At 36.8% G+C, this 24,921-nt stretch overlaps 2 protein-coding genes across 3 annotated transcripts in view; one reads left to right on the top strand and one right to left on the bottom strand.

Annotated features, from left to right (window-relative positions):
• Positions 1 to 24,921, bottom strand: part of LOC135196933 (visual pigment-like receptor peropsin) — a 734,660-nt gene that overhangs the window by 465,763 nt on the left and 243,976 nt on the right. The window lies entirely within an intron of this gene.
• Positions 1,805 to 13,769, top strand: LOC135196932 (uncharacterized). Its single transcript, XM_064223771.1, has 2 exons — positions 1,805 to 1,900; positions 10,437 to 13,769. The coding sequence occupies exon 2, from the start codon at positions 10,439 to 10,441 to the stop codon at positions 11,078 to 11,080; it is 642 nt and encodes a 213-aa protein (XP_064079841.1). The 5' UTR covers positions 1,805 to 1,900; positions 10,437 to 10,438; the 3' UTR covers positions 11,081 to 13,769.

Here is a 24,921-nt window from a genome sequence, read left to right as displayed (position 1 = left end):
GAAAACACTTGTAAAAAACTTAATCAGTAACTTTGCTTTTTCCAAGTCTGAGTTCAGCAGGTTACCTCTAGTGTCCATTAGGAGACCTATGCTATTTTTGATTGGTTTCCTACCATTAACATGCGCAAAGAATTCTTTTGGGTTTTCCTTATAAACTGATGCAACGCTCTTATCCTCATTTACCTTTCCATTTCTTATTACTCTGTCCACCAAAGAGAGAGAGAATAATTACCGGCAGAGAGAGAGAGAGAGAGAGAGAGAGAGAGAGAGAGAATAATCAACGGTTGCAGTAAAAGTTGAGAGAGAAAGATTGGCTGTAAAACGTAAACTAGTATTAGAAATGGAAGTAACTTACTTTTCATATTAAATAAAGCATAAACATATTAGTCTATAAACTCTAGGCATTTAGGGATTATAATTCCTTTCGTCTTCTTCCCGTAATATCACTCAAAGAGATTGTAGAAAAGGTCAGAAGTTTCCATCCGGGATCCTTCTGGCGATGCTATAATATCTAGTCTTCTTCAGAAAGATTAATCTCATTCATACGGAATTTTACAAAGTTTGAATCAGATCGGCAGGGGGCCATTTTACACTTGGGGCGACATCCGCCGAAAGTTCTCCAAGGATCAGCATTATATCCGATACTTTTCTTTTGGAATAGAAAGTTCATCCCAGAATAGAAAGTTTAGGCCAAAGGCCAAACACTGAGACCTATGAGGTCATTCAACGCTGGAAAGGAAATTAAGAGTAGGAAGGTTTGTAAGGTGTAACAGGAGGAAAACCTCGCTTTTGCATTTTGAAATAATTATTACTAGGAAAGCAATATGGAAGAAAGATAATATGAATGGAGGTACAATAAAAGGAACGAAAGGGGTTGCAACTAGGGGCCGAAGGAACGTTGCGAAGAACCTTTAGTAATGCCTACAGTGCACCGCGTGAGGTGCACTGACGGCACTAACCCCATACGGAGCTTTTGATCTGGGGAAGGTTGCTGCACTATATTTTTCGATGATTATTATATGGCGATTTGTTACATGTTCTCTTTTTATAACACTATATATATATATATATATATATATATATATATATATATATATATACATACATATATATATATATATATATATATATATGTGTGTGTGTGTGTGTATGTATATATATATATATATATATATATATATATATATATATATATATATGTATGTGTGTGTGTGTGTGTGTGTGTGTGTGTGTGTCCTCTCCCTCCGTTCCTCCTAACATTGGGTGGCTTCAGAATAAGCAAGATTATGGTCACCGCCATATTCACACTTAAACTACAGAACAGAGGTTGAACCTCCAACGAAAACAAGAACATTAAACAGGAAGCAATTGGTAGCGACTTATTTCGCGCTTCCCGGTTATGAATATCAAGGCCCTTCCTTTCCATAAATTCTTCCACTTCATCTATCACGTCATTGCTAATTCTTCCTTTTTTCGTTAACCATACGCTTAGGATAATTATGCATTTGCATACGTGCATATGAAAATGCATATGTTAACGATTCTTTAGCTAAGTAAATATTTCTAATCTTTTTATAATTATGTCATATTCTTGTATATCTCGGTATTATAGTAAAAAAAATAGTATAGGCTACCTGTTATAGTACTTAAAAGTCACAATCTACGTAAATCTTGTCATATAATAATCAACAGGACAATATACAGTGACACCTAAACAGCTCAATAGACTGTGGATAGCAGAGCTGTGACTTGCTGGTCAGCGGACGCCTGAAAACTGTACCAGACATATTCGTGTATCATCCATGTGACGCACCAGAGTGCAGTGGCGTGCCATGCACCGGCTGTCACTATCAGGCTCCAGTCCAACTGTCCTCTCAGTGTTTCCTGTCGTGCAATTCGAGTAAGTGTGTGCATTCTGTATCCCTCGTCTTCCCACTGAAAAGGTAACTTTTATATTCCTCTATTTTTATACTACAATGTGACTGAATACGGTTTGTTGCGCTTTGCTGTGGGATAATTGTACGGTAGATTATCTTAATGTAGGCCTGTAGCCTATACTTTTATACAATTTGAACAATGCATTATTAAAATAAACGTAACCAATTTTTTTTTTAATCGGGAACTAGGAAAGCTAAAGTTTATTATCAAGTAAATTATTTTGTCAATACTGTACATTGTCCTTTAATTTAATCCTTTATGAAAAGGCTTGAGTCGGCGATACCTTTGGTGGGACAATACACTTTTAGGGAGAGCTATGTATAAGTTAAAATTATTACTACCTATTTAAAAGTGCTTATTTAAGCGCATGTTTTAACAGTTTTTACTGCATATTTGCTTCTATATTCAGCCATTTTTGAGTGCATAATTATCCTAAGCCTACTGTACTCCTTCCTTTTGCCATGTCCGAACCATCTCAACACGATGTTCAGTCCCTTCACTTAAGATAATCTTTGAATAACCTTTGACTGAACAGTTGGATGAATTGGGTAATAAAGGGACATTTATGAGAGAAAAACAAAGCATTTAATAACAAGCACAGTGACATGTTTCTTTCTATGGCTTTTTATTGTATTGAGAGATGGAGTAATGTGAAAAATCAGATGCAAATGCAAAGTTTTCGAATAAGAATGAGGCTGTATGTATCGGAGAATACATGTGAGGAACCGTAAGATTGTTTGGGAAATTGGAAACAGTCGGGAAGCTGCAGCAACGAAGAATGGAAGCTGTTAATTAGTGTAAATTTCTAGAAACAATAATAATAATAATAATAATAATAATAATAATAATAATAATAATAATAATAATATCGTTGGATAAGACAACAAAAGTAATATAAGATGAACACTGAACGTAGTACTGTGTAAGCAAAAGATAAGATACTTACAATGTCAAATGCCTTCTCGTGATCAACAAAAACCATCAAAAAGGGATTTTCAAATTCCATACTCTGCTGCACCAGAAGTCATACCATAAATACTTGATTTGTGCAACTTCTTGCTTTTCTAAAATCAGCTTGATCATCTGAAAGCTAGCGATTTATTTCCTTCAAAAGCTTGGTACCACATCTCTTCATTTGGCAACCACAAAAATGCTGATTTTCCTCTTCTTATATCATCCCCCCATTTAATTTCATCCTTTTCTCTTTGACCGCCGCCCCCCCCCCTCAAATATATATATATATATATATATATATATATATATATATATATATATATATATATATATATATATATATATATACAGACAAGGCCACAGGAAAAATAAAAGCAGCTCGTACGCCTTCTTTTATTTTTCCTGTGGCCTTGGCTGAATATATTGTCATGCGCTATTTAGTGACTTATAAGCATATATATATATATATATATATATATATATATATATATATATATATATATATATATATATATATAAAGAACAATCTTTGAAAACAAGCAAAATAAAGGAAGACCTTACTTGCCTTTCTTGCTGGTCCCTGGTATTAGAGCGAAGTCTGGAGGTCACCACCAAGGCCCCTGCGCACTTTGACACCTTGCCACACTTCATGGTCTCCTTAAGGTCCCGTTCTGGCACCAACTAACCCTCTATTCTCTCCAGAATCTCTTTATTCCATTAGGCAACGACTCATCCTGCTCACTCTCAGTTAGTCCAACGTTCTTACGTTTCATTAATGCATCGTTCGCTTCTGTTTTTACGTCGACATTGTCTTGTTTTAGCATCATATATTGTCCTCATTTCTCGGAAGCAATGCAATAATGAGAAGGGGTAGCTAGCTAGCTTCTTGAATTGGATTACTCTCCCCTGCTGCTGCAGCAGTCGAGAAAGTTATTAGTACTTGGTAGGTTCGGGTCTTTTGAACTAGCAGAGTCACACCTTATCTGATCTTTCTTTTTTGTCCGGGGGACGGGCAGTGCCACACAATACAAGTGCTAATCTAGTCATGTCCGGACTTGATGTTTGTGCGCTAAACTGAAGTCGCAACAACTACGGCCCACGTCACCTCCAGACTTAAGGTTCTGGATTAAGGATTCGAGGATATTTGTATGGTGCTCTGCTACGCAATGCTCACTCCTTTCCCCTAATTCTCGGCCTCATTGTGACTCTTTGCTGCTCATAAGACAAGTAAGGCTTATTTACACGCCAGTGGCAACAAGAAGCCAGAGATACTTGAGCTTAATTGTAGTATCAGTTTAATATCTGAAATATTTGCAGATTATCAAAACGGTTTGAAATCTACTACGAAACTGCAAGGATCACTTACCAGGAAAAGAGAGGCAGAACCGGGAAAATATCCCTGAATCCATTTAGTCTATTTATCTGATAACGATGTCCGATGATGAGATTAACATTGCACTGAGAAGAGAGAGCGCGCAAATAAACTGATAACCACAGTTGCTATCTGTGACGACGTGATCAACACTCATTTTTGAGAACTCAGCTGTGAACAAGCAACACTCACTCACTACTTTGACGTCCTTATCTTCAGCTGACAGTCTGCTTTCGTCTACGAGAGGACGCGCACCTTCTGCATCTGCGTGAAGTGAGTCCCGTGTTTGCAAGACCAAAGTGAAAACAATTATCATTCCAAGTACTCGGGACAAGGGAGAATTTTATTCATCTATTTAACCTCTGATCCCGTTAAACGAGCAACGGAAAATTCAATCATGGTTCGTGTGGTCCTGCCTGGAAACAACGCGGTAATATTGATAATATCACTTTTCACGGTACTAGTCAACATATTTTGACTATTTATACATAAAATGTGCGTTGTATGAATATGTACACATATTTACATACAAATACACACACATATATATATATATATATATATATATATATATATATATATATATATATATATTAGCAATGGAAAATTCTTTTATACAGTATCAAACAATAGCTTGCATACTCGGCAAATATTCGTTTCTTGCTTATATTTTCTATTTATCTTGTCAAGGATCACTGTGTTATTCATAAAGAAACGTATATCGAGGAATATATTTCGATAAAAAAAATTGTATACAGCGTTAATCTTAGCCTGTGTAAGAAGCCACACATGTAAAGAAAGAACAACGTTTACCAGACAGACACAACCCATCTGTTAAATGCCACATGGTCCTAGATTCCACCTCTTCCTTTAAAAGCATAAAACGACAAATACTGCATAATGAGTAAGAACGTTTAATAGCTCTGCAATTCAGCCAACTCAAAATTTTTTGCGAACAAAATTAAAAAACTTTAATTAATAAGACTATCTACGCGCTTTTTAAAACACCCTGGTAATAGGATGCACCTTGACTAAAAATAAATCCCAGCATCCTTTAGATGCCGAATGTTTCTTTCTCTGACTTCCTCTCCCTGTCCTTTTGAATTTAAAAGGCCTCCGCCACAGAATAGCGCTTTCACACCAACACCAACCCGTGATACGGCCCTCACACCAACACCAACCCGTGATACGGCCCTCACACCAACACCAACCCGTGATACGGCCCTCACACCAACACCAACCCGTGATACGGCCCTCACACCAACACCAACCCGTGGTACGGCCCTCACACCAACACCAACCCGTGGTACGGCCCTCACACCAACACCAACCCGTGGTACGGCCCTCACACCAACACCAACCCGTGATACGGCCCTCACACCAACACCAACCCGTGATACGGCCCTCACACCAACACCAACCCATGATACGGCCCTCACACCAACACCAACCCATGATACGGCCCTCACACCAACAACAACCCGTGATACGGCCCTCACATGATACGGCCCACACACCAACACCAACCCATGATACGGCCCTCACACCAACACCAACCTATGATACGGCCCTCACACCAACACCAACCTATGATACGGCCGGCCCTCACACCAACACCAACCCATGATACGGCCCTCACACACCAACCCATTTTGATACGGCCATCACACCAAAAACCGGCCCTCAAACACCAAACACCCAACCTAAAAAGAAACGGCCCTCACAACCAACACCAACCACCATTTTGATTACGGGCCCTACCACCAAACACCAACCTATGATACGGCCCCTCACAAGCCAACACCAACCCATGATCCTAAGGCCGGCCCTACACCAAACACCAACCCATGTTGATACGGCCCTCACAAACAACCAACCAACCATGATACGGCCCATCACCCACCAACACCAACCATGATTACGGCCATCACACCAAAACCGGGCCCATCACACCCAACACCCAAACCATGAAATACCGGCCCTCACCCACCAACACCCAACCCATGATACGGCCCCAACCACCAACACCCCAAAAAACATACGATACCGGCCCTCACACCAACACCAACCTAAACCTGAAATACGGCCGGCCCTCCAATACAACCAACACCAATCCCATGATACGGCCCTCCATTCAACCAACACCAACCCATGGTACAGCCCCATCAGAGCGGAGACGTCACCACGCAGGGTAGACCGACGCCGTGCCTGTAATACCCCATGATACATAACCACAAGTCATTATTTCCTTTCATCTCCTGAAATATTGAATATTAAGTCAATGGTCCTTGTTCGCTTGTTCCATGTTAATAGGTAATTATTTTCTGTCAATCACTTATTTTGTACACATTAGAATGCTGGAATTTCTCTCTTAAAGTGAACATTACTTTGCTGCTGTATACAATCTACAGTTGAATACAGCCTCGTTAGGTCAACATATAATAAAAAAAAAAGTTTTTTTCGTTTAATACACATGCGACCAAAATGTTACTAGTTCAGTATTTTAAAACTGTCATTATTATTAATTGAAGTAATTCTTAACAAGGGCAAATCTCTTCAAATCTTCCTGGCAGCTCATGTCAGCACAGAAGTGAAACAGAAAGATATTCATCCTCAAATTTTCGCTTCTACATACTGAGACTAACAACAAAGAAAGGCTAAATAGATATACAAAATACTGTTTTGTTCTATTTATGAAGTAAAATGCTCATTAAATTTTATAGCCCATAAAAACTTTTGATTATGAGTAACCAATGAATGCCAAAACTGCGTTAAAAAGTGTAGCGAAAAAAATCGATGAGGAAATGAAGTGAAGAGTGGAGCAGTGTGGTCAAGAGTTCCAGCTACTTCCAATAAACAGACTTTAGTTACTGAAAAGGAAAACGTTTGAATGACCATCCGAGAGTCCCAACGGAAATACACTTGAGGTAGGTAAGTGTGGCAAACGAACGGACAAAAAGATGAACTCCATTCTCAGGTTCATGAGAGCAAACATGACCGAGAAATGATCTTGGAAGTAACGGAGAGGAGAGGCATCAAATTAGTTTTCCTTGACCAATGTGCAAATACTATACGTAGGCGTTATGTAACGAAGCAATATTTTCAATTTAGTTTCTATGGCACAGATGAATGCAAGGTGTTTTTAGTTCGTCCATTAATAATAATAATAATAATAATTATAATAATAAATTAACTATAGCCACCATGGAGCCATCAACACTATTTCATTTTTATTTTTACAAAAAATTATCATTGAACCCTGAAGGCCCTTGGCTCCAAGGTTAAATGACGATCCAGTTCTAGTACCTTTTGCTATTTGACCCGAGAGCTCTGATGACGTAACAACGAAATCGCCTCAAGTGGCAACAGAAAGCTGTGGTCACAGGATATGAAATCTACTGAACCATAACGAGTGCTAAGTACTGCGTATCACAGTTAACATCCTGTAAGGATTCCCTAGGCAGCCACCTAAATATATTGTGTTCTACGGACAAAAAATCAAAACTAACAAAATGTAACAATTGGTGATCACGACTTTGGAATGATTTTTTTTTTTTTTTTTTTTTTTTTTGGGGGGGTGGCCTGAATCGAACCTATGTCAGTCAGAATTATTTTTATTATATATATATATATATATATATATATATATATATATATATATATATATATAATATATATATATAATCTTTCTGAAAGAGGGAGAGAACGTACTCTCCGAAACCTTAAATAGAAAAAACTTTCCATTTTTTCCAAATTTTAGTGGGCTTCCTGCAGCATATTTCAGTGCACGGATACAATGTTTAGAACTTTGCCTATATATATAATTAATATAAAATTATATAGAGATAATATATATTATATATATATATAATATATATACGTGTGTGTGTGTATATGTGTGTGTGTGTGTAATAACACAATGCTCTCTAGTTGCTTTTACGTTGCATGGAACCAGTGGTTATTCAGCAACGGGACAACGGCTTTACATGACTTAAGAACCACGCCGAGAATGAACTTCTATCACCAGAAATACACGTCTCTAACTCCTCAATGGAATGCCCGAGAATCGAACTCGCGGTCACCGAGGTGACAGGGCAAGTCTATACCGATCACGCCACTGTGGCGCTTACAATGCTCTCTCAGCTTCTCGATTTCTTCGCGCTGTTTGGATACACTTGTCGCTACAAAGCCAGAGATACAATTGCAAGAATGTGGAGCAATTCCGATGTGTTCGTAGCTGGATTCGAACCCGCATCCGGAGTTTCAGATCAGGTGTGTGAAGTGATCTTCTCGTACTCCGGATGCAGGGCGTCATCGTCGATTTATATTCTGGTATGAGGATTTTAGGCTTTGCAGTGACAAGCATATCGAAAAAGTGTGAAAAAATCCAGATGATAAGGGAAAGGGAGCATTGTGTTTATTACAATTACTCACACATTTGTGTATAATATAAAACTATAAAGATACACACACACACACACACACACACATATATATATATATATATATATATATATATATATATATATATTATATATATATATATGTACATATAAATTTCTACCTCACATCAGGATCGAACCCCAATCTTTAAATTGAAAGTCCGGGGACATTGGTATTAACCCGGCCTTTCATCTAAGACTGGGGGTATGGATCTGGATGTCTCAGAAAAAAAAAAAAAAAAAAAAAAAAAAATTATATATATTATATATATATATATAGATAGTACTATATATAGATCTATATATATATATATATCTATAATACTATATATATATATATATATAAATATATATATTTATGAGTCATGTCACGTTACCGTGATTCATATACTACATACATCGAACTACAAATGTCCCTTAATATCTAATTTGCTCTACCTGGGAATTAATAGTTTTTATGAATATGTTAACCGAAGGGGATTTTTTTTCTAAGTCGATAAGAAATTTCTTATCAACTAAAAAAATCTCCTTTGGTTAAAATATATTAATTCTAAGGATAGCCAATTAGATATTAAAGGACATTTGTAGCTCGATGTGATATACATATATGTATGTATGTATGATATATATATATATATATATATATATATATATATATATATATATATATATATATATGCGCTTAAAAATCACAGTAGACGCACGTGCCTTCATTAAATAAGCGAATACCATAGGAAAATGCCAGGCATAAATCCAAGAGCTTTCGTCTTTACCAATACATCGTAAAGGAACGAATGAAATACAATATTGGAAAGAAAGTTACCAGGTAAACAAAAGGATCACGAATGCTAGATGGTTAATTGTCAAAAGGGTAAAAATCAAAGAGATAATCGAGGATTATCGGATGGATTATCGGATATCACAAGGTCACAAACTTTTAGTCAATACAGTCCAAAAACATGTATAAATCTGAATATATTAATTTTATTGCTTATATTTATCTACAACCTTTTTCATTATGAAGGCATCGAGTTTAAATAAACCAAGAATTAAATTTAGAACACTTCCATTACTTGAGTTGATGAAACAAGATTCAATGATATTCCATTTAACTGTGTCATTACATGGGATTAAAGCTCTTGCTTGATTCCAGTTATAATAGGATGATCTAAATCTCTCATATGTACGAATAATGCATTCGATATTTGTCCAGTCCTCACAGAATATTAGTGCTGTTTGAGTAGTTGTGAAAGGTGTTTTCTGATTTATCCGTAATATATTTTATCATACTTTCTACAAGGAATTTCATATTTGCAGCCGGGAACATCGCTTATTATATATATACTCGTATATACATACATACACACATATATATCTTGTATGTACGCATATATCTGATAATTCAAGGTTCTATCTCTCTATGAAATTAAGATAGAGCCCGGTGATCAATTAATTTGCGAAAACAGCTCAAGATCGTACCCCAAGATGTCTCAGAAATACCAATCCTAAAGAGAACTCTAGCCGTAAACCTTTCGTTTTTCAAGAAGACCTACACAATTTATCATGAAGAACTTGTAATTCTTCGTTTTCCAACACAAGTTCTCATTTTACTTGAACTTCTTTCGAGCTTTCAGAGGGAGAATCTCGAGAGGCTACGCTCAAGGTATACCTTGGCCACGCTATTGTTGAGAGGTTCCTGCCCAATTTTTAACCATGGGTTTCTTTTCCAGAGATGGATATCGCAGGCCTCAAAGCAGAGATGTTGGCCCACCCAGGCTCATACCGAAGCGGCTTCATCATTTTGATCAATTACGAGAATAAGAAAGACGCCTACCAGAAGGAGATCATCGACGCCCTGGGCAAGGACAACATCCGGTGTCTCCAGTTCATAGAGGACTACATCATGGTCGTAAGCCTCAAGGTCAACGACGTCAGAGACACCATCCTCGTCAGTCTCCGGAACCACACATTCGGCCTCCAAGAGCCGACGAAGTACATCGTGGACTCGGTCTTCCCTATCCCGGCCTACATCGAGATCCTGATCACGGACATCCTGCAGGGCTTGGCGGCCGCGCACATCCAGGAGATCCGAAAGGGATTCGCAGAGTTGTTTACCGAAATCACCCACATCGAGATGGACTTCATCGAGTGGGACGGCGTGACGACCAACGGCGGGGACATCATGGTCAAGGGGAATACCAGGAACCTCGAGAGCACTTTGGATAAAATTGGCAAGGGCAAGAGGGCTCTCCTGGGCAAAATCGAAGGTCGTGTCACTATCAAGAAATTCAGCTCTTTATCACAGCCTAAAGAAAAAGTGGGCAACGTCAAAATTTTATGGGAACCGCAACCTGTTAAAAGAGAAACGTTTTAGGGGAACATGAGGGCGTTATAGTTGACGAGTTAACATGAATTCTAAGTGTTTTGAAAATACAATTTGAAACTGAAATGACAAACATTACAATAATTTATAAAGGCGTAACTCTCCTTCTTAAAATATTCCAAACTGGGAACATAGCTTATTTTTCCAAGCACGATTACTTGGCATTAGTAAATAAGATACCATTTTATACAAGAATTTTTGCAATAAAAAATCTAACTTTTATAACTAAGCAATTGATTTACCTTAGCTACAACTTTTTCCTGGGTTTAACTGTATCTGGAGTATCATAATAGGAGGAGATGACTGTATAACAACAGAATGGCACTTGAAAAACTGCAAAGAGAATCTAATGTTTTTTCCATTGTTTCGATACCATTAGGGTCTGGAGAGTCAGGAAATGCCAGGTGACCCCTTGTCAACATTGCGGAATTTTTTTTAAACGACCTACAATAAAATAATCGTTTTTCGCACATTTTTTAGATTGGCTCTAATATATTGTACATTTCTTTTAATGAAATGTGTTTACCAGATAGCTCATAAACATTCAGAATGTGTTTGATATGCGTTAGAAGTTATAATTATGAATTTAGTCATTCCAAGAACTACAGATTGTAAATTTTCTTTTTCAGATTTTAAGATAAGGTGAATTTATGAAGACACTTGTTGTATAAGGATTACTTTGAAGAACTTTAGATAAGGTTGGTTTATCAGTGTTTTTATGAATTATCAGTTGTTTGTTCTTTAGTTTAAATATTAGCATGTGGTTAAATACATCGCTGATATAGGCTACATTTGTATACCTTTCTCTTTTATAACGTATTTACGATATAAGATAGTGAATTATCACCATTCAGTTTTGCATGAGCAACAAATTTCAGAAAAAAAAAACAATTCTTTTCCAAGATGAAGGATTGTTTTTTTTTTAAAGATCATCCCTTTTGTAGTAAAGCCACTGCAACTGATATTAAGAAAACATCAACAAATAGAATTATCAAGGCAAGCAGAAAGAGAGGTGATGAATTGTATCACAGCTTGGATCCAGATACAACAGTGGGATCTCACAAAGACTGTATATCAACTTATACATCTTCTCTGCATATCGCCCGATACTTAAACATCAGAAGCAATCACCCATTACCCCAACTTCCCCTAAGAGAAAGAAAAGAAAAGAAACAAGGCAATTCATATCTAAAGAACATTTTATATTTTGTGGAAATGACTGTCCAATTACACCTGATCCGCGCCATCCTGAAAGATGGGACAAGGCATCGTTAGACCGCACATCAGACCTTGGTGATACACGATACACACAAACCTTTTACAGAAGCTATATTAAATGTTTGTAAATTGCGTAATGATCAGTGGGGCTATGAAGTTGAACTTAAACTAAGTGGAGCAACAACAGATCTTCATGCTGCAGATGGACAATACCACCGAAAATGGTATAAAAAATTTGTCAAACCAAAATACTGTAAGACAGAGAGCTCTTCTTCAGATATGACTGACATGGATAATACTGCTGTACTACATGCTTGTATAACTTAAATGAAAAAAAGACTATTCCCAAACATGGAATTCAGTTAATCTTCATCAAGTTTATATTGCCCATGGTGGAAAGCTTAAGCGTCATCAGTTTATGAACACTATTATGGATATTTTAGAAAACAAGTACATAGTGCTGTCTGCTTATAGTTACGCTAGTATTTTTATTCATATATCATCTACAAGTCATCTCATAAAACTGTCAAAAGATGAAGACTATGCGATGTTCAAACAGCTGTAAAAACTATTGCTTCCACCATTGTAAATGAATGCAAAGAGAATCTACCTGATAAAGATTGCTACAAAAGTCGTCTCAATAATGATAAAGCTTGAGCACCAGTCAGTGAAACCTTGTCTTGTGTACTACAAAATATAGCTAAAAGTTTAGACAACGATGCACTGCCTTCAATAATGATAGGAAACATCATCAGCAGCATTGTTACAAACACATATACTCCACTGCAGGTGGCCCTTGGGGTATCGCTGCGCACTCCCTCTATGATTGATCCAATGGCTAATTTCAAGGTCTGTGCACCATACCATGAAGTCATTCACTTCAAAGCATCGGCTGCTGCTGCAACTGCGAAAAAGAATTCTGAGGAGGGGTTATTCAATGAAACTGATGGCCTGATACAGTTCATGTCAGAAGTTTTTTGCTAATATTAATTCACCAAATGGTCTTAGACTACACTTGCTATTGGACTTAGCTACATTATGTGGGAGCAAACAAGCAACTGACAAACATAGATCATTTCAGGATGATGTGATACCTAGGCTGCCAGTGAATGAAATAAAAGAAGAACCTGTAGCAGATATTGAATGCTGCCTGTATGGTGGACCACAGAAACCTTCTATGCCTGATGTAGTTGCCAAGAAACCTGGTTTACCCCAGTCTTTAGTAGTCAAACGCAATGTAAGTCCAAGACGTGCAAGGATACTTGATCATGGGATTTTCCAACAAGTAGTTACTAAGGGTGTTCCAGATTTTGGAGGGTATAACACTAAAGTTACAAGGGCCCAAGGACACTCTGCGACCGGCCACTGTAACATGGTGTCAGCCACTTTTGGACATGAAGCCAGCTGATCCCAGTTCTATGCTTACTATAATAAAAAAAATGCCTAGATCTGAGTAAAAAATGTAATCAAGATTATGTCATTATCACAAATGATTTGCAACTGTACAAGGAAGTAGCTAAGCTGAAATTCCACTCTCCCACTCTTTAGGTAAAATCATTAGCAGGCTTGGTGGAATGCATATGATTATGAGCTTTGTTGGTTGTGTAGGTAATTTAATGGCTGGAAGTGGACTTGAGGATATTCTTGGATCAGCATTTGGTGGTGTTTCAAAGATGCTTACTGGAAAGAAATTCCCAAATAATGTTAGATCCCTGCGCATGGTAGTAGAAGAAATACTGCATCCCATCATATGTACAACATCTACTTATGGGGACTTTATGGCAGATCTTGAAGCCTGTTCTGCCAAGAGCAAAACAGTAAAACTTTGGGTGGACAATGTAATTAAGCTTGTTATGATCATGATGATATTTGTACGAGCAGAGCGAGAAGGGGACTGGCTGCTGCTCCTATGGTTTGTCGAATCTATGTTACCATATTTTTATGCAGCTAAACAAATAAACTATGCCAGAAATGCACTACTTTACTTACGTGAAATGCAAAGGCTTCTTGAAAGATGAGCATGTCACTTGTCATAATGCAGGTTTATGGAATGGAATGTGGTCTGACATGTTTATAGAGATTACATTCATGAGATATGGCCACGGTCCATCAGGCATTATTGGTAACACATTGAATCCACAAAGCATCAAGAGATGGGCTATGAGTCTGCACACTTGCAGTCAACTAATAAATGATATTGCTTCAGTTATTGAGAAGAATCCAAAGGGACCAAAGACTGTCCATAAAGAAGAGAGTGAAAGTAGGATTAAATATGACACAAATGACAGGTTGAAATTACGTGAAAAATTAATTACTTGTATTGATCCCCTGGATCCCGATTCTCATCCCAATGGAGATTTGTTGAATGTGGAAACTGGAAAAACTAAGCCCTTCCTGTGTCAATGCCTATGACTCAGTAACCATTGGAAAAAGGGAGATGACAAAGTTTGAGGACTCATGGCCAGAAGGATTTTACTCTCCACTATCATCCAAGGTAATGTGTATGAATTCCAATATTAATACTGTCTTTTGCATAGCAGAACTACACGACATGGTATCCATGAATTTATGCTTTCGAAAATTATGTTTATAGTTATTAATTATTTTCTTGATATGCTTAATTTCAGGTGGTTTCCACTGCTGCAGTAACAAAAAAGTGTCCATATTGGTGACATGCCTTTGTATTACAGTGTCCATATTGGTGACATGCCTTTGTATGATACAGAACTGATACACTCCACAGAGAGATAGGTTTAAGTGCAACTCGCAATGTTGATTTCAGTGATGTCATAGCACATGAACTTGCTCCAATACCCACATCATTGTTCACAGAGTCTGGTGAAATGTCTATTCCCCCAAATAAAGCCACTTTGAAAAACAAACTAAAAGTTGAACAGTCTGGGCGACTATTAAAGCCAGCAGTAGTTGTGATAGATGGCTGTGCTATCATGTGGGGAACAACTTGGCCCAATGCAGGTACTGTTAGTAACTATTGTAATGCTTATTGCTCATACATACTTTTAAGACTTGATAAGAGTGATGTATATCTTATTTTTGATCGATACAATGAAGACAGTATTAAAAGGGTGCAAGAGAGTCAAGAGCCAAGTCAAGTAGTAGAAAATACAAACTTAGTGTGATCAGCCCTCTCTCTAGTCAAAGTGTGACACTCTCTGTTACCAAAAACAAAATTCAGGTCATTCAGTACATTATTCAGAGACTGACGGAGAAAGTTGTAGAAAGAATTCACAAAAATAAGCTAGTGGTCACTAGGTTTTCTCCAATCCCCACTCTTATTCAAAATGGTCAAGAGGACAACATGAGGACCTTCACAGCACCCAAGAAGAAGCTGTGTTATAATAATCCACCAGCTCCTCTATTTAATAAAGGCTGGAGTTGATAATATCATTATAGTATGTGATGATACAGATGTTTTTGTACTCAAATTACATCATTACCACAAGCATAATCTAAATTGACAGTAATGATGGAAGCTACTTCTGGGGGACGTAATTAAATAAATATCAAAGCTACTGTGGAAAAACACAACCCCATAGTTTCAAACATTTTAGCAGCACATGCTTTATGTGGTTGTGACATAACATCACAATTACATCGAATAGGAAAGGCAGCTGTTGTGAATGTTTTAAGGCAAGGTTGCCAGATTGCTGGCCTTGGTGATATAAATGCAAACTTGTCAGATGTAATACATCAAGCAACTACATTTTTATCACGCTGCTACGGCATACTGTCAAAAGCATCTGACACTATGTCTGACATTAGATACGCGGTATGGCAGGAAAAATGTTCTGCCAATAAAGTTGTAGGAGCTCCCCAGTTAAAGACACTGCCTCCAACAGCAGCCACATTTAGATACCATGTCTACCGATGTCACCTACAGGCTGCCCGATGGAAATGTGCTGATGAAGCCAATCCACCCCTTATGGACCCGACTGACTATGGGTGGGAATCTGACCCTACTCATACTTTTCTAGTGCCAGTTACCACACCCAAAGGAGTATCATGTGCTCCAGAATATTTTCTGCAGCTTATTAAATGTTCTTGTGCTATTGAAGGGAATACATGTGGAAGTGTAAATTGCAGTTGCGTGAAGGCATCTCTAGGATGTAGTACATTGTTTTGTCAATGTAAAAGTTCAATCGAGTGTTTGAACCGATTCACTAAACTGAAGAAAGATAGAAGTGAAGGAGAAGAAAGAAATGAAGAAGGGGCTATTCTTAGAAACATTTTATATGATAGCTAGCTAAATGCAGTATGAATTGTTCAGTTTGTGCAGTGTAATAATGAAAACTATTTAGATGTTTAATTAATTTTCCACGAGTTTATTTCTGAATATTAGTAATTTTCTTCTCAATTATGGCCATGTTTTTTTTTCAAATAACAATCAATAAAACTATTTGTGTGTTCGAAAGAAGAGATTAATAAAGATGTCAGACAGAAGTATAAACATGTACAGATTTTTTGTCACGTAAATACCTCAAACTTACTTAATGCATAGATAATTTTCCCCAAAGGTGAAAGAGTGTCACCCGGCAGTTTTTTAATCTTACACCTTATAGTATTAGAAAATGCAAAAAAACATTTGATTCTCAACATTACCACTTCATGTGGAATTTTCAGTAGACTATAACACGAGTTTATGCAAATATTTGGGGGAATGAAAGAAAGTCAATCTGAGCAGCACATTTTTTATAAACATATGCATTTAAAGGTGGCAAGTGTTGTAGGTGAATTTTTAAAATAAGTATTTTTACAATAAGCGTAATCATTAAATGGCTGAGTAAGATGGCGCGCACGGGATGTCAGAGTACGCGCGACTATGGGAGGGTAAGAGAACTGATCACTTCACTATACTCCGTTTTTTTTCCATCTGTCCACCCGCCTGTGGTGTTTGCGTATGGTAACAGTTACACTATGTGTAAGTTTTAGGTAAATAAAAGGATATCTTGGTGTACATTTGCATCTGAAAAGTGTTTTAATAATTTACTGTATGCGAATTACACCGTTAATATTCGAAATAGGATATTGTTATTGTTGTTGAATGTAAGCTGAATTAACTATCTAAAGCCCGGGACGCAGTGTTACCATACGCAAACACCACAGGCTTGTGGATATATGGGAAAAAACCGAGTATAGTTACTCTAACAGCCTTGGTTTTTCGCCAAGTGTGTGTTCGGGTTACAAGTTCCAAATTCCTTATTCATTTTGTGAACAAGAAACTGGAGACAATACCTTACCATTTGAGTAAGGAGGAATTTGCAGATATGACGTTTATTTATGGGTCTTGCAACAATGAACTCCACTGTTATAAAAAAAGATAATCTGTGATTAGGCCGATGTGAATAAAGTACCTCCAAATCACATGGATTCTTTAGATACTGAACAAAATGTGAAATATGCAAGTATCACCGAAACCTTCTCCCTCTCCGTCAATGGTATTCACTGGACTCCGATGAAGAAAAGAAAGCAAGCAAAATGGAATCTCCCCTCCCTCAAAGATAAGCCTATTCATGACATGACACACAGATCAAAGATTTAAAATGTATTTTCAAAAGTCTCTCGTTCTCCATCAAAAGTATTCATCACACACACCAGTTGAAAGGAAAAATATATCAAAGAAAATGCCTTCGTCTCTGTCAGATGTAATAGAAAGAATAGGAACATTATGGAAAATTCACTTTCTTCATTCTTTCCTGAACAAGGTAGTATATTCATTCAGTAATCGAAAGAGGTAAAAAAAGCTGACGATGTTCAAAGTGCAGTATCCTCCCTACCTGCATTTCCTCATCATCATGATTACTTCCATTATCACTCATTCAGCATAGGCCTAGTCCTGACTCCTGATTCAAAAATTCTATGACATTTACTCTACTTGATATGTAAAGCTCATCATTAAATTAGATTACAGTGAAGTCTGTTCACAGGTGATTTACTAAGAGAAGGGAGTGTAACGTTACATTTTTCACAAACCTGCGAGAAAAAAATAACACAATTAAAAGACCAGGAGTCCAGTTGCTTAACGCACGTCATCAACCCTCCCCACTAACCCCCTTTATCCCTGACCACTAAGACAACCCGTACGCTATCTTGGCCGAGAGCAGCGTTAAAGGAAAAACGGTTGTTTCAAAAATTTGCCTCACTGATAAACAAAGCCTTACAATGCATGTTTATTGCATTGTCTGCTTAGAATAATTTTTTCTTTCATTTCTCGAAATATTTGCATAAACTCGTGTTACACCGGTGGCCACAGTTACACCCTGTCCGCTGGGCGCTGGTTCGAACCCACAAGAGGGCAAAATTATTATGAACTAAAAAAATTCCCCTTTGGTTAACATATATGAAAATATATTAATTCCAAGGTAGAGCAAATTGGATATTAAAGGACATTTGTAGCTTAGTGCATGTATATGAATCATTGTGATAAGATAAAACTTCATTATATAAACTGACTGGGTGAACCAGGCAATTCACAAACTGCCTGAAAAAATCAATCACTTTACAAATTGTCTGGATTTAGATATTAACTGTAACATATATACATATATAATTTTCGTTAAAAGCAATTGCTTTAGAGGCATCAATAAGTTTCTTGCAGGTATCTTCATACCGACGAAGTTTTTTTTCTGATTCTCGTTCGTCAATTTCTGGTGAAAAATATGCAGACTTCCTTCTTCCATTTATTGAATTTTGCCGCGACAGCTGTTTCGCCTTATGGCATTATCAAGCGACTACTGACTTACAATCTGGCCTTTCAGCCTATTTATTTCATCGTGTGGGAAGTATGACCTTGAGGTATGGGTACTGGTTGGTCTCGGGATTAACAGCTTAACCATTAAGGGTGTTGTTTCGGATACAAAAACATAAGGACATATATATTATGACAATAAAAGTGAAAGTGTAAACAGTGGTTACATAAATATTCAAAATATAATGCCATGTGCTAGTGTTTCCTTAAATGTATGTTTAAAAGCATCGCTATTCAAAAACCAACCTTGAACATCCAACAAGAATCGGACCATATACTCCCCTCCAGCAGGAGAAGGAATACGGGGACCAGACAGCACGCCCCAACCCACCGAGAACATAGCGCCCCTTAGAAGACATGAGAGGGCCCAGCGAAAGCCAAGTAATATGCTCACTCAGGTGCTGAGCCCCACCCAACACGAATCTGCACCCGTTAATCAACATAGACTATTTGGACACACACACACATGCTCACTAAAATTTAATATCATACACATTTATGTATAAACAGAAATTAGCTGATTTGTACCTTTAGTATGCATAAAATATATTTTATTTCCTGTATTTAGATTTCTATATTCATCTTTATTCCGGTATGTAATTTTGTATTTAAAACCAACTTGTAAGATATTAAATTTTAAACATACATTTATGGAGACACTATAGTTCGACAGATCTAAACTGAGAGATTGTTTTCTTCTTTGGGTAAGAACCCTATTGTCACATCTACCAGTATCCAGTTTTGAATACCTTGCTTTATAACACATAAATCAATAAATGGGCAGTTTAAAGTTTTTAGCATGTTTTGCGGAACGTAAGCGTTCACATATTGTGATTATAATTTTATTGGTAAATAAAATGAGAAATCGCATTTATAAACGTGACAGATGATTTTGAAAGACGCTGCCACTTTTCTTGTTACCTTTGACAGGCGATATGCAGGTGGGCAAAGCCTATTAAACCATGGAGTTCAAAGGATTCATCTCTTACAGCTACCCTTTGGATAAGCCCCACCGCCTGGTCTAGCTGAGAACTCTAGCGCCAAAAGAATGACCTCTTGCTTTAGGTTATCGAGAACAATACTCAGTAGTGAAATTAATTCATTCCTACAGAAAGCACGCTATGAAACGGGCAAATGCAGTTACGCATTCCGAAAACTTGCAAACAGGCGATGCTGCAAAGGATGTTTGCTAGTGAGCCAAGATCATCTAACGACAAAGATTCTTCGAAATGTACATTTTGTATAGAATCATATTATTACAATTCCTGTGATAATTATTGTAAATAAATTATTTCTCTCCCAATGAGGAGTTTATGGGCAACAACCTTATAAAAAGTAAAAATTGTTACATGCATTAGAGTTGTTATAATAAATCTTTTTTTTACTAATGTGTTTTTATATCTGTATGTCATATATTTTCCAGAGGAAAATGTCATTAGAAATAATGAAAGGTAATGCCAGATTTTTTTTACTTTAAATGAAAAACATTTTCAAATAAAATGCCATGCAATATATGCAAAACTTACAAAGTAAAAATTATGAAATCAAGAGAATATTACAGCCTCAAAAGTAATAACCAAATAGGATGGAGACAAATGAAATTGTAGTCAAGAGAGAATAGTGCAGAATACTGTGTGGTTTTAAAGACAAAATATGCTATGAAAAAGAAAATGAAATTTAAGTAAATCATAACTTGATGAATGAAAATGAGGTGAAAACCTAAAATAAAGAGCAATGAAATGAAAAATATTAGAAACTTGTTTAGGAAATGGATAGTATGGGAGACGGAAAATTCAGTTAATAAAAAAAGAATAAATCGAAGTTACTCTACTGACAAGATTATAAGAAAATGTCATAAGACATAATGAATGGTAATTACCAATTATTTTTTTACTTTTAATGAAAAAGATCATCAAATAAAATATGTAATATATCCAACATTCAAAGGTATAAGTCATAACAAATATAACAATCAAGTTTACGGATTAGGATTTATACGGTCAGTTTCATTCAGTACTGTCCCAAATACTATTGCCTCGCTGGGAGATGGCTGAGGACTTGAGAAGGGGAAGATTTATAGGTTAAGAGAGAAGTGGCAACAGGGTTTTTCTCAAGGAGGTAATCTATTAGTTTAGATCTGTCGAACTATAGCACATGGCATTATATTTTTAATATTTATTTAACCACCGTTTAAACTTTCACTTTTATTGTCATAATATATATGTCCTTATGTTCTTTGTATCCGAAACAACACCCTTAATGGTTTAGTTGTTAATCCCTAGACCAACCAGTAACCCATACCTAAAGGTCATACTTCCCACACGATGAAATAAATAGGCCGAAAGGCCAGATTGTAAGTCAGTAGTCGCTTGATAATGCCATAAGGCGAAAAAGCTGTCGCGACAAAATTCAATAAATGGAAGAAGGAAGTCTGCGTATTTTTCACCAGAAATTGACGAACGAGAATCAGAAAAAACTTCGGCGGTATGAAGGTACCTGCAAGAAACAATTGCTTTTAACGAAAATTTTTCAAGAGAAAAACTATGCCCTAAAAGTATATATATATATATATATATATATATATATATATATATATATATATATATATATATATATATATATGAGAGAGAGACTAACATTTAAGTCTCATTTCCCCGGTGAAGTGAATTAGCACAGATTACCCTAAGGTCCAGGTCACTATGAAAAAACGGTGACACATTTGACATGACTATTCCCTAACTCTCTACTTTCTTGGGTGGAAATGACCTTTTAAAAAAACGAGGGCAGTTTTAAGCAACCAGTGAATGATTTTACTCGAAATATCCAAAGAAGGACCCACCAATGACTCGTTCGTCCACAGCAACAATCTATCTATAATAGTGAACTCCGAATGGACCTTTCTTAGGGCGGGGTAGGTAGGGGAGGCAGGACACATCCACCCTCCTGCAACCTTGTTTGTCCGCCCGGGTTGGGGAGTAGTATGTAGGGGGCGGTTCCAGCACAGCGTAGCGTGCACCATCAAGCTCATAAAAGAAGAAATCAGATCAAGTAAAAGAATTCAGTTCACCAACAAATCTGTGAATTAAAAACAGCAATTTTCTCAGACAAATCGTAAGCAAAAACGCTTAGATGATGCATTAGCCAAAGCTCATGAGCAAGTCAGTACATTTCTGAAAAACAGAGCAGAACTTATTACATAATGAGAGTCATTTCAACTGCAAAAATCATTATCATATCAACTTGAATTTGTTCTGATTGCTTACTGAAACACCGGTCTTTTAAGTCAGAATTATACAAGTAAAAAATGCGCCAAAGTTTCTTCGGTGCAATCGAGTTTTCTGTACAACGTATAATGCTGTATGAAACTATCAGCCACGGTCCAAGAAATTTTCAGTCACAGCCAGTGGTGGTCTGTTATTGACACTTATAGCGGTGTCAGACACACGATCATGGCTAAATTTAACCTTAAATAAAATAAAAACTACTGAGGCTAGAGGGCTGCAATTTGCTGTTTGATGACTGGAGGGGGGATGATCAACATACAAACTTGCAGAACCTCTAGCCTCAGTAGTTCTTAAGATCTGAGGGAGGTCGGACAGAGAAAAAGCCATCTCAATAGTTTTCTTGCACAGAAAACTAAAATGAAATGCCCTTCCCTAAAAATTTCTCATGGACAAAGAGTGAACATATTTCTAATGAACATCTCTACACTTCATAATCTTGATTTCTTAGTGCATAGCATTCTAAAAATGCTGATAATGAAACCATTTTCAATCTAGGCACTCTACAAAATAAAAGCTACAATGAACTTTCCAGATGCTACACAAAAAAAGGACGCAATTTTAAATCATATGCGAATCTCACACAAAGCTCTATTTACGGAATTCCAAAAGACATGTACTAATAACAAAGCTTCAAACCAAGGGATTATAACAATATGCGAATCTAAAAAAGTTCAACCACTGTCTTTCAGGAATATCAGTATCTTAAAATGTAGCACACGCACGAAATAAAAATAAAATCATAGAAAAATCCAACGCTTTGTTGTCATTGAAAATACATTCAAAATCACAGCTGGGAGTTGTAGAACCACAACTCACAAGTAGTATTACATCATGATCCCTACAGAGTCCTTCCTTTTCAACTCTGTTTTCCACCAGACAGCTGCCCGCTATATACAGCACCTCTCGAATACCGGAATGAAATCCGTTCTTGTTCACATTCCAAAAATATGAAAGGAATTCAAAGAATCCAATCCTTCGCCTCCCTTTCACCGCGGCTCACTTACACAATACCACAGTTCCCTTTGACGAGGACCTTGTCATTATTTCCGATCTTCAAGCTTCATTTGAATAGCTATAACTAAGGCTGCGTACATTTTTACTAAAATATTTTGATACTTCGTAACTGAAGAAAAGTTTCTTATAACTAGAAAGGTTTTTATTCTGGATTGATGTCGGGTACTCCTCTCTCTCTCTCTCTCTCTCTCTCTCTCTCTCTCTCTCTCTCTCTCTCTCTCTCTCTCTCTCTCTTTCCAGATATACTACGCAAGTTATGTTATATAATAAAAGTTTCTCTCTCTCTCTCTCTCTCTCTCGTGTACAAAGGTGTTCGACAAAACAAGTATAGCGTACCTTCGTTATATAATAAAAAGCCTGTTTCTCTCTCTCTCTCTCTCTCTCATGAATCGAGTACTCTGTAATGAATCGAGTACAAAGGTGTCCTACAAAACAAGAATGGTGGTTTCTCCTTGCTTTTTTTGTCTCCTCCTAATACCGTATTCAACGTTATGGTAGTACATTACAAAATGATTAGGTCAGTGAATAGATCTTAGGAGGCAAAAAATAAGCTGGTAAAATGTGTTCAATATTTACCAGATCTTGGTAACAATATAAAAACGCAGTCTAGCCAAACCTAAACAAAAAATAAAACTAATCAAATGCGCTCAAGTGAATAATACTGTACAAATACAACCACCACCTAACTGGTACATTACTATGTTATGACTATTTTTCGCTTCCACAAAAGGCAGTTCTTTCATAAGTTCCTTCACCAACCTAGAACAGAATTAGGTCAGAGACCTAATTACCTGTTAATATCTGAATTATATCAATCACATACATATCGACCAATCAGAAAACACGCGCTGAAACTTACTATATATATATATATATATATATATATATATATATATAATATATATATATATATATATATATATACTATATATATATATATATATATACATATATATATATATATATATATATTATATATATATATATATATATATATATATATATATATGTTAATGTTTTCACCAAAATTGCAAAACTACTAATGAAAGTCAAACGTAAGAACTAAAACAAACACTATAGAAGTTTTCCATCAAGATTACAACTAACACTTGCTTATAGAAAAACCAAGAGGCATTGCGTGACCTACCACTAATTCCGAGAAATGCCCTGGAGAGCAAGGACAAAAAATGGCAAGTCAGGGTCACTATTTTTTGGTCACTATTTTCACACAATTCCGCACCATGATTGCGGCGGGGAAGAACGCATCACAATGCTCTCATTGAAATATAAGAAATGCGGAGTGAATTGTTGCAGACTATTAATAAGGACGTGTGAAAAAAGCTTCGGAGCCTGAGAGGGAGTTCATGTTTGCTGAACCTCGAACACGTAAACAAGTCATAAACAAGTAAAAAAAAAAATGCGCCGAAGTTCCGGTGGTGGCTTCAGTCACGACCCATAAAATCTCTTAGCCTAGGCCCATGAAACTCAGCCACGGTCCGGTGGTGTCCTATGTTAGCACCTTTCGTTCTGTGAGAGGTACGACTATGGCT

This window comes from Macrobrachium nipponense, chromosome 18 (assembly GCF_015104395.2).
Source record: "Macrobrachium nipponense isolate FS-2020 chromosome 18, ASM1510439v2, whole genome shotgun sequence".
In the NCBI taxonomy this organism is placed as follows: Eukaryota; Metazoa; Arthropoda; class Malacostraca; order Decapoda; family Palaemonidae; genus Macrobrachium; species Macrobrachium nipponense.
This window is presented reverse-complemented; position numbering and strand designations above follow the sequence as displayed.

What these genes read in the sequence shown, in the direction of transcription:
- LOC135196932 (XM_064223771.1), top strand. Translation starts at nt 10,439, where the DNA reads ATGGATATCGCAGGCCTCAAAGCAGAGATGTTGGCCCACCCAGGCTCA.